The sequence below is a fragment of the Haliaeetus leucocephalus genome, unplaced genomic scaffold, assembly GCF_000737465.1.
Source record: "Haliaeetus leucocephalus isolate CR32 unplaced genomic scaffold, Haliaeetus_leucocephalus-4.0 Scaffold251, whole genome shotgun sequence".
NCBI classification, from domain to species: domain Eukaryota; kingdom Metazoa; phylum Chordata; class Aves; order Accipitriformes; family Accipitridae; genus Haliaeetus; species Haliaeetus leucocephalus.
This window is the reverse complement of record NW_010972687.1, coordinates 325,622-344,655: the sequence shown is the minus strand read 5'-3', so window position 1 is coordinate 344,655 and position 19,034 is coordinate 325,622. Positions and strand designations below refer to the sequence as shown.

The 19,034-nt window shown below is 38.7% G+C and overlaps 1 protein-coding gene across 1 annotated transcript in view; it reads left to right on the top strand.

Moving 5' to 3' along the window:
• Nucleotides 1-19,034, top strand: part of PCSK5 (proprotein convertase subtilisin/kexin type 5) — a 255,130-nt gene that overhangs the window by 193,937 nt on the left and 42,159 nt on the right. Inside the window, exons 21-22 of the mRNA XM_010568726.1 lie at nt 13,696-13,798; nt 17,612-17,748. Of these exons, the coding sequence (XP_010567028.1) occupies nt 13,696-13,798; nt 17,612-17,748 (240 nt within the window). The remainder of the gene's footprint in view (nt 1-13,695; nt 13,799-17,611; nt 17,749-19,034) is intronic.

Sequence of the window (19,034 nt, the reverse complement as noted above, 5' to 3'; positions counted from 1 at the left end):
TTCTGTGGACCTGTACAGCTCCTGTTGGAGTTTAGGCCTTCAAACTTTGAAAAGTATCCTGTCCATCATAAAGTTATGTTACAGGTACTGGTAAACCAGTGATGAGACTTTTTCACATCAGGACATTAGCAGTGTCATTGTAATCTAGAGCAAGTCCAGAGAAGGTCAGATATAGATGGACAAATGAAGAGGAAGTGTAATGCTAAGAGTTTTAAGTAACCACAGTCTCAGTATGGTATTGCAGGTGAATTCTGCAATGCAAACTTTTGACATACCAGTTTGGTCTTTAGTACGGTTGGATAAATCTCTCCATTTGTATACATGCAACTTCAATCAGATACACATGTAGTTGCCCAAGACTGGAGATGCCCCATCTCAGTACTGTCTCCCCCATTCTTCCAAGTGCAGCTGCCATGAAAGGGCAACACATCAGTGTGTGTGCCTTCAGGCAATTTCAATGCACCATGCTGGATCCCACCACACAGCACACGTTCTCAACAGTCTAGGACAGCCAAGGAAAGTCCAGAAGGTGTTTTTTTTCTGTTGATTTACAAAGCATAGAGGGTCTCATTTCATTGCCTAACAATCAAGCGCTGGTTACTAGTGTAACTCTCTCTATAGGCTTTGCATTTCTGTTGAGAATGTTTTATTCTTTTTCTGTGGTTTGACTGTTTTATTCTTTTGATTCATAAAAAATGAGAACAAATTCCTTTGCTGTAAATATCACTGTTTTCTAATTATTCTCTTTCTAATCTTTTTTTCCTTTTCATAAATGGATACCAATCATTCCCTGTCGGACCACACAATATCTCTTCCTGAAAAAAAAAAATAAAAAAAATGCTGTTGACTGAATTCCTTTTGATGGACCAAATTTCCTACTTGCTACCTGCTCCTGAATGGTCTCTTCAACCAAATCTGCCTGTCTGACCAATTAAACCTTCCTCCATTGTACACACCATCTTCTCCAAACCTTCAACCTCCCCTCCTTCTCTTGCTGCTGCCCTCTGGAAGCCACGGAAGAGTCCTGGGCCGAGGGAGGATTCTGTATGCTGGTGAAAAAGAACAATCTCTGCCAGCGGAAAGTGCTTCAGCAATTGTGTTGCAGAACATGTACGCACAAGGGGTGAACTGACACCTCCCAGCATCCTCCTGCTCCTGTAGACTTATAGATTAATCCGTATTATTGAAAAAGGAAAAAAAAGAAAAAAGAAAAAAAAAAAAGAAAGCCACCTCTCTCTCTCTCTCCCCCCACTCTTTGTCTGGGGAGATGGTGAACTGTTTGTTGGAACTTAAATGGAAAAACTACAACGCGCCTACCTTTCATAACTGGGTGTCTAGAGCTGAGCATCCAGGATCACAGAGTCAGTATTGTGTGACCAAAGCATTTGATGCCAAAATTAACGTTTAACTCATGATTTGATTTCCTGTCAACCTTAGGATTATTCCTATTTTTTTAAGGTCCTTTTTCTTCCCTTTATTTCCTGCTTCTTTCCCCTTCAAGATGTTTAAAGAGTGTTTCAAGAATACAACACACGTTTACATGGATTAAAATTAAACAATACAAAATGTTTGCATTAGTCTTTTTTGTGCTATGTGTATTGACAGGGTGAACTTGAGTTCCTGAGGGGATCAAAAACATCATTAGCTGCAGGACTAAGTTCTAACCCTTTTGTAACAGTATTTAAAAAAAAGAAAAGTGAACATTTCTGCACACGTTTCTTTCTTACTTCCTCTGCTGTGTGCTGCTTTTTGTATCACATGCAGTATGTATATATGTTTGCCCAAAATGTGGTTTTGGTCATATAGATTTCATTTTTAGACAGCTAGCTTATTAACAGATATGCTAGGATTTTTATTTTATTTTTTTAATTTGTCAAAGCTATTTCAAATAAACTTAAAAAAAAAACATTGTTCCTGTAGTGAACAAATTCAAAAGATACTACTTCTCTTGGTTTGCATAAGTGAGAGTAAAGTATACGCTTGGAAGTCAGAAAACATTGCTAACGTAAGAATTATTCATAAATTATTGTTGTCTTGTAACATTCACAAAAAAGGGGATATTATCATACAGATATGTGGAGCTGTTTCATAGTGCCCATATGTAAATGCAAGTGTGACTATATGCGACAGGATGTGTTTACAGGACTGGATTTATAATTGTGCCAAATACATCTCCAGGAATAATTACATATAGGGCAATAAATCAATGGTTCTCTTGGTGTAACAATTGTGTCACGATGGGCCTTAATCTGCTTTTATCTGCTCACAGTAGAAATTTCAGCAGGAGTAGTCCTACTGAGGCCAACGGTGTTACCTCACTGTAAAACCATCCTGGGTGATGAGAGAAGTGGCCATTGCCTTTCTCTTTACCCAGGCACACAACTGCCAGTACAAATTTCTGTTTAATATATCTTTATCAACTTCGCTTAGCATACTGTTTAAAAGACAGTCATTTAGCAGAAAACAGAAAATTTAACTTCAAAGATACTGTTTTCAGGGGATAATACTTAAAATGTATAAAATGTCTTTCTCAGTTATCTTTCCAGGACACACAAATAGAAAATGGATTGCAGGTGTTTAAGCATGTAAATGTTAGAAAATAAAGAGGATCAGAAATGATTGTGGAAGTTTTTCAAATGAATGGATACAAATTTTAGAGGTAATGTGCCACCTTTAGCAGAGAGCAGATAAACTATTACAACCTGGTTCGGTATGACAGTGGGCCAGGCAAGCTCCTTTGGTGCCCATTACAAGTTTCCTGATAAACAATCAAATTTAAAAGAATTCAGTTTGTGCTAGTTTAACTACTAGTCTGTTACTGCCTCATTTCTCAGTATAACATGTTTAATTAGAACATAATGCTTTCAAAGTTTAAGTTAATTATATATATAGTATATAAATATATATTCATAATTGAGATTTAATTATGTAATGGATTGTAAAGAATTTGTTTGGATACTTACAAATGTCTCTAACACTATTATAGAGAAGAAATTAATATCTTTGTTTTCTTTAAAAAAACTGACACGTTGTTATATCCAAATTCATTTTTACTGAAAAAATACTGTACATGTGTAAAATGTTCAGTTGTTATTTGTAAAATAGGGTAGTTCTGTTGTAACTGATATTGGCCAAAATCAATGTTATTCCATATTTTATTTTTTCTATTAAATTAACCTAAATTCCTGTTCTTTTGGTCTGGAAAAACATGTTGATAACCTATAAGTAAAATATCTTTGTCGAAGGGCACATGTAGCTTTATGGTATAGAGCACTTAGATACCACACAAAAATCATTGAAGCAAATTGGGAGGGAAGGGTATTTAATTTTATTGCCGATATTTTTAAGTGATGAAATTTATGGCTGCAGAAATGTCTGGTTTCTGTGGAGGACACCTTTTGTATTGTAGCAGTACAGCCATGTCTGAGCCCTAGTGGGTAACAACATTGGCTTCCTCTGACCTGTAAGAGTTTGTGATGAGTCTAATCTCTTGCAGACTTAGGATTAAAAAGTGAAATGCATAACTACCCATTGGCTCAGACAGTTTAGGAGGAAAGTTTCGTCTTTGCAGTCATACGTGGCCATTTGCACAGTGAGATATTGATGTCTGTTCACAGGCCAATACTGACATCCAGTACACCTCAGATCACAACCCCGCACTGCCACTTGTGAACAGCAGGCTGTCTGTCCTTGCCAGTAAATCAAAAGGGCTCCATGTAGATTCATCTGTGACCCCTGCAGGGTGAGATCCTCCAGTGGCATTAGCCGATGCTCTTGTTCATTTCCCACTTAGTCCTACAACCTGAGTGGAGACCAAAGTGGCAACTTATCCAAGAAGTCATATATTCAGATGAAGTTTTAATACATTCACTAAAAAATTTCCTGAAAAAAAAAAAACCAAACCACTTTTCAGCCTTAAACATCTCGTTGTCACCAAACAGGAGTTAGGTCATCATTTTCATAGTTGCCCTGTCAGTCCCGGGAGCAAGCATATATGGGATGGCACATCCTTAGCAGTTGTTTGGTAAGACCACACCTGGACAAAATGTTGGCCTAACCCTTACACCAAGACTGTATGAAGAGCTGCTTCTTTCAGCTCCCACCCCACCTTCATCTTCCAACTGGCATGAGAAATTCCATCAATCATGGTGTCTTTTATTGTCAAGATTTCATCTTTGGGTAGGAAACGTACAAAGGATGATAGAAAACTTGTTATAGCTCTGGCAAAAGAAACCTGCTTTGGAGGGTCTATCTATAAATGTTGAGCTGTGAAGTCTCACAGACAAGTAAGCACAGAACTGAGTTTTAGGCTGAAAACCAGTACTTTCTGGTGTCAGCTCCAACTCTTTGATCATTTTTATTTGTGATGCCTTAATAGCAGTGGCCAGATGCAAGCAGAATGCATAAGCAGCATTATAGTTAGTCCTTGTACAAGAGGATCGCTGCAGCAACATGATTGCAATTGAAGGTAGCTAATTTGCTCCCAGCTGCAGAGTTTTCTTAGGTGATCGATCCTCCCTCTGTGATTCAATGGTGAGTAGTTTGCAGTGTTCAGTATTTGACACTGGTTTTGGCATCCAGAACCACTTTAGGAAGATCAGAAGCTGCTAAGCATGAGCAAAAGGATACTTTTCTCCACGTCTGAAAGGACTGTGGATGGCATACATCCAAATCTGTTCATTGATTTCTGCCTTATTTATATCACAAGTCAAAAAGCAGTGACAAATTGAAGATGCTCTTCTAGTTAAGACATGTCATTTCCATGGTAAAATGTTTGCCACTTCACGTCTGTTTAGGAGAACCCTTACAAAATCCTTGACTTAAATGCAAACTGAACACCAAAGTAGACCTCCTCTTTACTAAAAGTCTCAAAGACAATGACAGCTTTGGTCCAAAAAAAAACCCCCCCAAAAAACCCCTCATACATGTGCTAACACTATTTTTAACCAGAAAGAAGTTTAGCATGCCCCAGACCTGAAGAACATCCTGCAGATGCCTATTGTGTGGGGGTGTCATTTTATAACAGAAGAAGTGTTTCCTTTTCTGCGATGGCGTTACAGCCTTACTCCCTTTCTAGCTGCAGCTCTCCACCTCAGCCAGACACCAGTGTTGTGGGATCAGCAAATCAGATACCTGCCAAGATACGTCAGTGGAAACTTTTTGCTTCTGACCAGTAGCTCCTGTGGCTTTTGGCTTAGACCCTGCCTACCCACACAACAATCTCCACTGGCATAACCTGCCTCTTTCTTTCTGGGGAGGCTTTGCAAACTCCCCCTCTGTAGAGAACACTGTTTTCTAATAAAGATTTTCCTATGAGACCTTACAGACTACCCCAATCTCTACTGGGATTGCAACTTTCCAATATCCTGTGAAATTCTGAGCAACCCCTGCTACTGAATATATGGTATAATAGCAGGGCTGGTGCTTGTTCTACGTTGTCAGGTAATGATAAGAGGTATGACAATATGAGCCTTGAAGATGAGTAAACCTATATACAGAGATACTAGAGCTGATTACAGCAATTTCACCCATCACTAAGTACAACTTGCAACTGGTGATGACCAAGTTAATCTCTTAATAGCTACATCACAACCAAAGTGAGCATTATCTGTATGAGTGGCCAGTTTAGGTAACTAACTGCTACTTTTTAATGAAATTATTTAATGAACTGAATGACTGTAAGAAGGCCTGTTATAAATTCAAGATTCCTGTAAAGACATTTAAGTGACTGCTTGTATGAGTCAAAGCTTTCAATTTACAGTGCAACTCGCGGAACAATAACTTGTCTGTGATCCATTACCCTGCCTTATATTTATATTGGATATGCCATTGTCATGTCATTGGTACAGAATGAATCAAGAAAAGTTCTGCCATTAGATGTTTGTGCAAAATATTTTAAGCAAGCATTAAAAAAGTTTTACAGCATACAAAGAAAAATCCTGGTCAAGTTTTCATCAAAAGAAACTGACCCAACAACAACTTGCAAGAAATTGTTCAGAATATGCAGTTTCAATGAACATTATGTTTATTGGGGGAAAAACTGATTTTTTTTTTGCATAATATTTATTTACTTGTCTTACTTAAACTATCTTGGGAGATTTCAATTTTTGATGAAATTGATTATCTGATTATTTACTACTACCTGTCATGAGAGTGTATTGGGGCTTAAATCCTCCTCATTGGCAAGGACTAAAGAATTGTGGGTAGCAACACAGTGTCCTTGAAAACAAACTAAGGCTCTGAACCTTAGGATTGCATCCAACCAGTGGAAATGCAACCAACACCTGCATTTCAACCATTGGTTCCACACTGATGAGCAAAGAGGATTCAGATCTATTGAAGTCCTGGGACATTTCTGTGAAGTCTCAGAACACAGTAACATTGGGTCTTACTAGGGAAACTGTTCTGAAATCCTCAGGATAAAGCTAGAGAGACTGCAGTAATGTACACCTGCTGTGCAAGGGTAGCAGACACCACCACAGAATTATATTTTAATAGCCACACTATGATTGAAACAATGCTGGAAGTACTTTCTTTCTGGATTAGAAATCAATATTTATTGCATAAAAACAGAGCCAATTTTCACTTCTAGCATGGGAAATGTAGCCAAAGGAAAGCATATTATGGTGAGAAGGCTCTGAGCAGTTAAAAAAAATAATTCCAGTAAGCAATAAATGCAGCCTTTCAGTACCACACCAAAGGCTGATTTTTGTTACATCTCCTTTTTATGAGCAGCTCATGCATTTGCTGCCAAACATGGGCAAGACACAGCTTAGAAGAATGTCCCTTGTACAATCATTTATTTATCAGTGTTTCTCAGTGTTTGGGGGATGGATTTGTTGAAGGTTTTCCAGGAAAACATCACTTTTCAAAGCAAAAAATACTGTCCCATCACAAAACACAGTAGACATCTTTGCTTTATGGTGTTATGCAATGAGCCAATTAAATACCCGTTTTTCCAACCAGCCTGGGGGAGGGAGAAGCTAGAACCTTGACAGGCGGTGAATATTTATTTACCCAAGGAGAATTAGTGGCTCCATCATGCAAACTCAATAACAGCACTGAATGTTCACTGGAGCGTGACTAATGTGATATAGTCGTAATGCAGATAATAGTGCATATCTTTTCCATTTACAATTGTCCTTGGTCTGCCCACTGCCCTCCTCCTGATGCCTGCAGATGTTCTTTGAGATGTGGGTTGAAAGGAAAATCTAGCACCTGGTTGCCAGTCCCTATGGATTGCATTGCTGTCAGCCATGGTGCTTATGACCATGCTAATGTGCTGTTCTGTGCAATGCCACTGGATCAAAAGACGGAAATAACTCAAATATTGATTTCCAAACAAAGTAGCCCCTTTTCTTACTCCAAGAGCAAGGCCATACTGAGCTGCTGTAAATGCTGCTCTTGCTGGGTCTGCCTCTAGCACAGTGTCCTTGAACGCTTTCAATCCCAAGGCTGAAAATAGGGTTCAAAGAGCTCCCATAGCCAAATGGCACCACAGAGCCTCTCTCCAGCTATTTCTGAATTACAAGGGCTGTATCATTTACCCATTTCTACACCCTCAGCATGGAGCATGTGATTGTTAAAGGGAACATCCTGGCCAGTGCTTTCCAGGGTAATCATCAAAAGCGATCACCTTGGCTTTTCCTGAAATGCTTATAGTGGCTACAAGGAACCAGCAAGCAAGGGGAGAGCACCAGTGTAAGAGTATTGAGTTGGCTGAAGAGTTACAGATAGAAATAAAATTTGCTCCTTTATACCTTTCATTAAAAGACTTTATTTGGTCTGCTCCTTACTTCCAAGGAGATAAACTTTTATCTTTCTGGTAGATTTCTTTCGGGCTTTAATATGTACTCATGTCCCCAAACTAAACAGAAATTGCACTTGATTAGCAGTATGAATCTATGTTGTTTTATCTTGTTGGGACAATAGTTTGCCTGCTGAAATCTGCCCAGTTATCAGCAGATCAGCAGATCTGTGTTCACATCCCCATTAAGTTGGAGATCTTCAGTACAAACACTCTGTGCAGGGGTCTCTCTGTTTAAGACAAATGACACCACTGAAACACTGCCCTGAGACATCCAGCTCTTCCCATTTCAAGTTTATGTCTATCCAAGTCAGACTGCAGAAATCCTGTGGACAGGGAAGGCTGTGTGTATACAAATTACATACTCCTTGCTGTGTAACATAGGAGAGAGATATCATGCTACCATGGTTGACTCTGGAATATGACATGTGTTTTCCTCCAGCATTGAAAGATCCTATCTTTAATGTGCTCAGTTGCAGATAACACCAGCTTTACTCAATGTATACAGTCAGCTTCCACCTTTCTGTTGTGTATTTCACAGGAAACTACATGGATTTCCAAAGCAGTACTATCAGCATGATGAGATAATGTTCAGTGAGATTCAGGCATCTCCATTCCACTGCCCTTTAGGAAATTCCCAGCTACTGAGCTTCACAAAAAATAGGAAGCTTGACAAGATCAGACAGGGAAATTTCCAGCTGGGAAGCTCCAGAAATGGAGAGGCTAAACAGATTTTTTTTCCATTGTCAGTCTAAAATTTTTGAGAGTGCTGTAGTATTTGTCCCTCCTTCAAGAAGTGACAAGGGTACAGAACAAAGCATTAGCAATACAGATTGGGATTACTCCATTCCCCTTCCCACTTTCTCACAGGATTGTAAAATTTCAGGCTCTAGGTGAGCAGCAGAAAACCTTACCAGGCTTTGACCTTTGTGCTTACAGAGGCAAGGGAGAAGCCCTGATCCCAGCCAGCTTTTACTTGCAGGCATCCACATTATTAGTAGAAATGGAGGTTTAAAGCTAATTTTTAAAATGATAAAAAAATTACTATAAATGGAGGTTTAAATCTGATTTTTAAAATGCTAAAAGAATATCTTTCTGGAGTCTATTTATGCTCGCTCAGTATCCCTGAGGGCTCTGGCTCTTCAATGGGTTTCTAACAACCATTGTATAAATACTACATAGAAATGAAGGAAGAAACACACAGAATAAAGAGGGTAAACAAATCCCTTTGTGTCAGCAAAAAAGGCAGCTTTGGCTAATGTAAATATTTTTATTCTGCAAGGGAAAGAATAGAGGGCTGTGTAAGATAGTGTTATTGATAAAGGCAGTTGCCTCTCTCTTGCCTGTCACGACTAAAGCTAACCTAAGGCTCTGTGTGATCTCAGCTAATCCTGCAACAAAAGGCCCTTTCATCCTAAAATCATTATATCACACTCTACTCCACACACCGCTGTTCAGGGAAGAGATGTTCAGCCCTTTTCAAGGTTCTGCTTTGTCCCTTGGCACAAGGGGGAGCTTCAGTGACTTAGGAACCAACATCCTAATTTCAGCCTTCTGGTTCATTGCTGCCTAGAGCACTTTTGAAAAGATGACTTCCAATCCTGAATCCCTCTGATCACCTCAAATCATAGCACCCCAAAGTTTTGCCCATGAAGGCTATCTTCTTTGTCCCTTCTGCACATCCACATAGGGAGACAGAAATTTGGTCATTGTGTAAAACAGCTGAGTGGAGAATAATTAGCAGGAGACTGAAAGCTGAAGCTAGACAAATAATTGGAAACCAGGCTCAAATTTTATATGACTGCCCAAAATTCAGGGGAAGAGGAAATGCCATAATCTCCATGTCCTAACATTTCCAAGATGAAGACAAGATTTTTTTTCAGGGAGCTGTAATCTATCAAATATTAAAGCTTTGGGCTAAACAGAGGGGTAACTTTAAGAGGAATCCTAAGGGTGAATTTTAATGGCTTGTTATATGCAGGTTAGTCTAAGTTCTTTATGGATTTAAGCTCTATGGATAAATACTTCTTCAGCAAAACGCAAGGAGCTGATCCCACAAACCAGCCAAAATAAAATGTATCAAGGCCGAACATGGAAAAAGTAGAGAGCTCCCTAAGACAGAATCCTCTTGGTTCTCACTGCTGATTGATGAAAAACAATTCTGATCAATGTTTTGTTATCTGCTTTGTGAAACCTTTGTACTCCATAAGATTACATACAAAAGCCCAAGTACAAAATCCATAGCCAGGCTCCCATGAAAGTAAACAAGCAAAAGGGAGGAAATAAGGTCATTTTTTCATTGATTATAAAGAAAAGTCACTGGAGCAATGCTATAGAAGATAACCAATGAGCATTTTTAAATTAGACAAAGTGATGTTTTGATTGCGAAAAGTGGCGAAGTAACACGTGACTTGCAGTGACTAACTCTCATGGGGAGGCTACAAGAGAAAGATTCATTTATGACTGCCAGCAGATAAAACCATGTATCTCCAGGCCTAACTTACAAGGAAACTTCACACCTTCATCTAACTGGTCTCCTGAAACACCCTGTGCTGTCAATGAATGGCACACCTTTTGAAAAGCAGGAAAGAAATAGTTACAAGGTAAGGGCTGTACACTTAATACTACTTACGCAAAGACATAGCAACGACCTGGCAACTATGATAGTGCTCTAGTCTGGAACTCAGGAGAGACAGGTTCTAGTATGTTAATACACCCTAACTTGATGATCTTACTGCAACTTAGTTTTTCTGCCTCCTTAATGGGAGACAATAGTCCTTACCTCATTTTAAAATTCATCATATCAACTGATAGAAACTCAGCGTAAGTGTAGGGCTCTTGTATGCAGTTAAGGCACAGCCTACAACATGATGTGGCCCAGATGTTAAATTAAACATTTCTAACTAGTGACACAAAAAATTATACATTAAAATCTTCCCATTATGAGGCATTATGTCTGTTAACATAGCCTTATTCATATAATACAGAAGAAATTAAAAGAAAAAGAGAGTTGAGTCTTTGGTTACTAGTATTTAGCGAGTTTTGTAAAGAAATTTATCACCCACAAGAAACTCTGGCAAACAGTTACATTGCCACTTGGAATAGTTTAAAAGTCTTCTTTAAAGTTGCATTTCAGTGTTAACTCTTCGAATATCCACTAAAAACTATTTTGTTAACATTTAGTGGCAGATCTACAATTCTAGATGTGACTTGCAATTCAGAGGGCCTAATATGTAAGTATTTTCTGGTGCACATTCTTATAACAGTATGCTTTAAAATGCTTCACCTTGGAGGATAAAGTAAGCAGAGAACTGGTCGTCTTGGCACTATTCCAGCACAGCTGAAATGCATTACAGCACTTCCAATGAAAGGCACTACAAAGAAATATGAAAAACTTTTTAAAATTAGGCACTTCTACCATGTGGGAAGGACTTGAGTGGGCATAGCTGAGGTGTATGAATTAGTAGCTCAGGTCCAATGGATAAGCATACAGGCAGTGTGGGCAAATAAAGTGAAGGACAGGAGAAACAAGAAGTTTTTCTAACACGTATCACAAAACAAGATCAGAGAAGCAATTGTTTAGTAACATTGCCCTGACAGATTTCCCAGTGATGTGAAGCCACTAGTATAAAGCACTGAGCCACCAAACCTGCAATAGGAAGACTTTGCAGGTACTGTATTTTTTCAGGGTTGTGTATTGTCCATATATATATGTGTGTGTGTATATATATATATGTATCAAATTATACTTTAAAATCTCACAGAGCATCTGAGATCATGGGTTTCCATGTTATACCCTCTGAATATGTATCAGAAAGACTCAAGAGGCCTACATTAAGCAAATCTGTCAGTGACCTATTGATCTACTGGACAGCAGGCCACAGTCTTTTTTTCTAGAACGTGAGAATTATAAATACTCTGTATTTTGATAGTTATTAATCAATACAACGTTTAATCTCAGTAATATCTGGATAAATTCAGAATCCTGCTCAATTCTATGTCAAACAACTATACAATTTATAACATTTTTATCATTAGTGCTTTATAAAGTAATCTATCATACCAGATAAAGTGTTGCAGTTCAGAAAAGCTACACCACTTCCATGGAATTACGTCAATTTACACAATTCAAGGCCTATATGGGCATGTGTGGGATTACATAAATGCATGTAAATATATATACAAAATGCTGTTTGGATAATAAGAACTATAAAAATGTGTGCATATGTATGCAGACAAAGATTTCTGTTTCCCTGATCTCATCAAGAGACTGTTCATTTGCTTCCAGTTCTGAACTTCTTCCCACTTAGCATTGATCCTAGGCTTCTGAGGAGCACTGTCTTTGTGTTTTCTGTGGCTCTGTCACTGGCTTTTGGCTTGTCTTTTACATTTTTGCATTCTTCAGGAGACACGCAAACCTTTACAAAAAGAAAATTGTATCTTTACCTACATTTTGGGTACCTCAGCTTTCACCCACAGTTGGCTGGGCATTGCAGTTGGTATGCCTTTATAATCATACTGTTCTCCTCCCCTGAAGCATGAGAAGTACTATCCTAGGTTATATCTCATACCAGATATTTCAACTATTATAAAATTTGTTAATACAGATTAATATGGAGTAGAAAACACAAGGGACAGAGAACATAATCTGCAGTATTTTAGAAAATGTTTCTTTCCTACATCGTTTTACACTTAGAGCAATAGTTACTGGTACAGTGCCTTTTCAATGTAAGGAACTCTATTGCAACTGAGCCAAAACCAAGTCATTTCACATTTGTATTTTGACTCCTAAAGTTCACTGTGTTTGCCAAATCTGGATTTCCCAGCAGCAATGCAAATGGAAAGAGTTTCTCCATATTGAAGTATCCATAGAAACTGCAGGTTTTATGTATTATATAGGACTCTCTGCCCAACCTCTTCCATTACTTAAGAATAAAGGAACAGCCAATTCTCTCAAATATATATACTCAGTTAGAATAAATTTTCCCACAGCAAACTGACATTAAAGACCCAATCTTGAGCTTTATAAAACTGCTTGATAAACAGATTTACTGTCCCCACACAATGCTGCACACAGATACAGTATTCATGCTACTTACCAAATTAATATCTCTGCTCTGACAGTTGTGAAGCATACAGCTTACCCATTTGTACCAATATTTTACTTAATATTCAGTAAATAAAGAGGCAAACTTTGCACTTCAATGCCATAGTAGTACTAGTGTATTCATGATTATCTCAGTTTTAAGGCAATAATTCTTATTACATAATATTTTTTTTCAAGTGTTTGGGCACCAAATTTTCATTCAGCCTAAATGAGAGATTTTAGGTGTGGAGTCTTCCAGCAGCAGCTTGGGAGGGGGACAAAAGATGTTCTAGCTAGAGGTTTGGGAGTCACCAACATGTCTCTGACTAATGCAAGCTTACTCAAGTCCTCCTCTTCACATAGCATACTCCACACCCATAAGAGCACAGTCTTTATGCAGCAGCTTGCAATCAGGAGCATGTTGCAGCTTCACCAAAGGACATTAGGTAATGAATACTGCTAGATAGCACTGGTTTTGATGTAACTCTCCATGGTGAATCTTAAGGAGTTCCATTACTTCAACTGATGCAAAAGAAATAGCATTAACCCAAACAACAAGAATCACTGTCAGATTCACATGGAAAATAAAAATAAATAAATAAATAAGGACTAGAAACTACTAATTCTGAGCATCCACGGGAGCCAGTACTTGTTTTCCTGATACCACAGGGAAACGTGCTCATTTCAGTAAATCAGAACAGATCTAATTCCTTTTACTCATTGTATTTTCCAGCCTGGCTTGGTGAATCATTTTTTTAAATGTGAGATGTTGATCTGAAATAAAAAAACTTTTTTCTACCAGGGGAATACCTCGATGATTCCCAAGAATGTCAGTTGTGTGAAGCATCCTGTCAGATGTGCATTGGACCTGAGCCGGACAACTGCATCAGCTGCCCATTCACAAGGTGATTGTCTCCTAGCACTTTGCAGCACAAAGACCTTGCCTCATCATCCGCAGAAGTGGCTATATGGTCTTAAGCACTAGCTTGCAGAGTCAACTGAAAAAGCAAGCAATGGTTAGGGCAAACAAAACCCAGGCAAGTGAGAAGACAAGTGGTATCTGAACAAGACAGTTGGCTAACATGGGCAGTTGATGTTTAGGCAGATGATTCCCACAGATACAGAAAAAAATTCTCTTATAGTCTCTCTTTCATTGTCATCCTTTCAAAACCATAATTGCTAGAATCACAACAGTGATAAATTTAACAAGAGTCTAGGGCATCTGTAGTTGTACAGAGCTATGGAGCTTGGCACAAGGCTTGAATACAGACACTGAGGCTAGCAATCAGCTAGTTTGGGAGATATTAATAGCACCTAAACATCATCCCCTAACTGAGATGTTTTAAGTTAGGTTGATTTTTCTAACCTGCCATAAGGAGTGAACAGAACTAGAAAGAAGCTTTTCCACAGGACATTGCAGATCAGAGGCTTATGTTTAGGTCATCTCGCACCTATTCCAGGAGTCTGCTTGTTTTAAAGTCATGTCCTACCAATAGCTTTATTCTTGCACTGATAGCTGTGGTTCTGTCAGATTGCATTGTTGTCAGCTGATATTTACAGTGGTATGAAATCAGAATCAGGTCCTGTAAGGCACAGAAAAAAACAACCCAAGCAATCCTGCAATTTACCTTGCAAATATCTATGATGTGACTACACCAGTAAAAGACACACCAGGACCAATGGAGTCCAAACAAATTCATAACTGAGGAAATAGTATTAAGGTGTGTTACGTCAGAAATGGCATTAGCACAGGAAGTCTGGGCAGAATTTTGGACTGCAGACTGGATTTCTCCAATGCACAATTGCATTTAAATTAGATTGTGTTTCCTTGCAACCTATTTTGTGAACTTTGCACAGAGATATTTGCAAAACAAAGAAGGTACAGAACAACACCGTTAGGCAAAACCAGCTAGGTGTTTGCAGTAATGAGGTCCCTGTGAGTTTTGGAAAGGTGCTTCTGTCTCCCCTATAACAAATCCTCTAACAGTTTTCAATTTTGGTATCTAAGGTTTCCAAAAGATTTCTATACTCCTTCTGTACATTATGAAAGCTGTTAGAAAAAGTCATAGTACGACAGTCAGTAGTAAAAGAAATAATAATAAAGAAATATCTCACCCAGAGGCTAAAGAGTAAATCCTTCCAATGGACATTATTCATTATGTACTTGAAATAGACCTGTTTAATTGACAGAATCCTAAATCATGTGGTATCTGTTGAAGACAATAATGAGTGGCCATTAGATAATACAGACTAAAATTCAGCAGTACTGCTTTCCTACAGGGGAACACCTTTCCTCCTTGAAAGTATGAAAAGACTTTGGGGGGAATTACTGAAAATAATGTGAAAACAAAAACACTGAACAATCCCTGTTCTTTGTGAAAATTCAGCAGTAGATGTCACCTTATTTCATAATAAAATCACTGTCAGATCATCTTGTTTGACAATTCAAAATGCTGTTACCTTTTTTTAAAAAATTAAGGAATTGTAGTTTTTTGTCCAGCCAAACTGATTTTCACAAAATTCCTTGCCTGTCTGTTTACTGTTTGAGCTACAAAAGTTACTGGCAAGACCTGACCTGCTGGCGTCTTCCATTAGGGACAACATAACAGAAAGTGAGACAAATGTACTTTACCACTGTGTGAGCTGTTTGTAAGGATGGCTATCATTGCAGCCAGCACATGTAATACAACACAGTAATATTTGCATGTTATATAAGCATAGCCCCGCTACCTCCAGTACTTCTGTCACATTGTCCCATTTGCAAAGAAACCAGCCAGAGGAGCTCTTAAACATGCAGGTATAGCTATATGAGCTACAGTCTGCATAGGACTATCTTATTGTCAGATTCCAGAGCAGAAATACATCTTTACTGAATACTTCGTATACCCACACAAGCTTCTCCCTGATTCCCTCCAGCAGCCTGCCTTGAGCCTCACAAGTCTTTTTAATCAATTCCTAAGTTTTCTTTGTCATGTGCACTTCAGGAAGGCTGTTTGCATGATAGCCTGTTCTTCCATCTTTGCACTCCATAAGCCTAGACTTTTCCAATCATGGTAAATTTTAAATGGTTTCAAAGACTATTTGACAAAATTGGTTTTTAACTTTTGTCCTGGTTTCAGCTGGGATAGAGTTAACTGTCTTCCTAGTAGCTGGTACAGTGCTATGTTTTGAGTTCAGTATGAGAAGAATGTTGATAACTCTGATGTTTTCAGTTGTTCCTCAGTAGTGTTTAGGCTATAGTCAAGGATTTTTCAGCTTCTCAAGCCCAGCCAGCAAGAAAGCTGGAGGGGCACAAGAAGTTGGCACAGGACACAGCCAGGACAGCTGGCCCAAACTGGCCAACGGTGTATTCCATACCATGGGACGTCACATCCAGTATAGGAACTGGGGGGAGTGGGGACGGGGGGAATCGCGGCTCGGGGACTAATCGGGTGTTGATCGGCGGGTGGTGAGCAATTGCACTGCGCATCACTTGTACATTCCAATCCTTTTATCATTACTGTTGTCATTTTATTAGTGTTATCGTTATCATTATTGGTTTCTTCTTTTCTGTTCTATTAAACCATTCTTATCTCAACCCATGAGTTTTACTTCTTTTCCCAATTTTCTCCCCCATCCCACTGGGTGGGGGGGAGTGAGTGAGTGGCTGCGTGGTGCTTAGTTGCTGGCTGGGGTTAAACCACAACAACTTTGCAGGTTATTTTTCTCCTCTTCTTTCAGAATAAATCTGACAATGACCATAGCAACTCAAATTTATGAAGGCATATTGCAGACATTCTCTAATGCTATTGGCTGGCTCCAAGGAAGCATGCACTATCTTAATGTTATGGAAAGCCTACTGTTCCCTGGGTGTACAGACAAGCTGATAGTCTCAAAATCTGTACTGAGATCCTGAATGGTGCTCAGCTTCTCTAGAAATTGAGTCCTAAGTCCTCAGATACCAAAATGGTAAAAACAGTTAAGTGTGGAAGATTACAGTCTCTCCTCTCTTATTTTCTTAATGTTGAAAACACTGTCAAATTCTAGCCAACTTGTTTTATATTCTTTTAATAGTCATATCTGTATTGATGCTTTTCTACTTTTCTCCCAAACAGATTAAAACCAGTAAACATTAAGTAGCGGTGAAAAAAGGACCAGAAATTTTCATCCCATAAAAGGATTCTCTACCAAATATTTCATTACCCAGCAAAAGGAGAACATTTAGCAGCTAAACTCCTAAGTGTTTGCAGATATGCAAGTCTAAAACTACATCTCCTAAAGGCCAAGATTCAGATAGATATTTGACTTTAGTACAAAGTCATTTTATTGAAGCCATAATGTTGCTCACAGGAAGACTTTAAAGTAAAACTAATAGGAAACTTCAACAGGTGGATCATTCCTTCACAGAGAAAGATCAAGTCTTGCTTTCCTTCTAACAGACAGAAGTGACCACTGCAGGGATTGTGATAGAAGGACATCTAGGTACAGGACCAAAAGGTGATTTTTCTCAGAAAAATCTCAGGAAAAAAACCTAATCTCTGAAGTCTAAGATCCAGGTTCAAAACATGGTTGACTTTCCACTTAGTAAATACTATAAATAAGATCAGGAAAATGAAGGCGTAAAGTGCAAGGACTCTTGTAAATAGAGAGAAAGAAGAGCATTTTGGGTTTCTTGTTAGCTTTCTTTAAAGAACAAATAGTTGCTAAATTTGTAATTATGCCTCTTTCTGCCACAAAAGAGTCTTTGACGATGGTCGCTGTGTTATGCAATGTCCCAGAAGAAAGTTTGAATTCAAAGGACAATGTCATTTGTGCCATCATACCTGCCTGGACTGCAGTGGAAGTGAACCTAACAAATGCATTGCCTGTGGAACAGGTAAGAAAGATTTCCTCTTGCAGCTTTTTCCCCTTCCTAGGCCTCCAAGTTTCCTTTTCCCTCTGCTCTCAGTTGTTAGAGCTAATAAAATAAACAGTGCTTTTGCTACTGATCTGCATCATGATCGTGTTTTAACCCTGAAGGGAGTTGGAACACAATTTATTTTTTTAAAAGTACAAGAAAACACAACTCTGCATTGTCCTTGCATCTTTATGCATTTTCCTTGTATATTTTGAGTAGGAGCTACATTAACAGAAACAGAAGGAGTAGCACAGGAAAAAAAGGACGGAAAACCTACATAGCCTGCCTCCGGAAAACAAAGCTCCATACATGCCTCCCCCAGCCTCTACACAGTATGTGCTACACTGAAATGGAGCAAGCTTGCACAAGCAGGCAGGGAGCCAAGGAGCTTTCCAAAACATCTGTCTGGGGAAGGCTAGGAAACGTGTGATGGGTTTCACCACAGACTACTGTGTCCCTACAGCTGGACAACCAGGGCCTGCAAAGAGAAGCTTACCACTAACACACATAGAAACTCGTCTTTCTGACACATTTTTATAGAGCTTAGGTTGAGATAGAGGGTAATATAGTTAAAGTTGTGGTTGTTCCAAAAAGCAACTTTTCTCCTTTTGAAGCTCCATTTTAAAAATTATTCCCTCTCACCTCTGTAAAACCTGATGGCTGAAGAACTTGAGGCTATTACATACAAGTATGTGTAACTAGCCTGAGCCGTCCTTGGAAATGAGTATGTAAGATTTGACTTTCAATTTACTTAATAAAGAGGATTTTTTGGTGACCTTTTTCTGGGGACTGACAATGCATTCACAGCCTTTCTCTTTTCAGATGCTACTTCCATTTCAGGCCTAGTAATTAATGGCCCAGGCTTTATTTAGTAATAAGTGTCTAGATCACAAGAAAACACTAGTATGACTGGCATTAATTTGTCGTACTGATGATGTGATTGACTTTCTCACTTTGGGAAACGTGACTGAGTAGACGAAGTTTTCAAATAGTACTTCAGGTCCAATGTGAGGGAGACTTTTGTATAGTTGTTCCCCAAGTCTCTCCCTGTGGTGGACAGCAATATAAATTTCTGTATTTCTGTGTATCAAGAAATGAAGACACTGATGAGAGTCACACCCTGAGGAGGCTGGAAAAGATCATTCTAAATATTTGTATGCAAAAAGTAAAAGAAACAAAGTCTGAATACTTCTGCAATGGTGCAGCAGTTATTCCTATTATAGCTGCTTTCTCTGCAGTTTCAGAAATAAATTATGGTAAGCAAA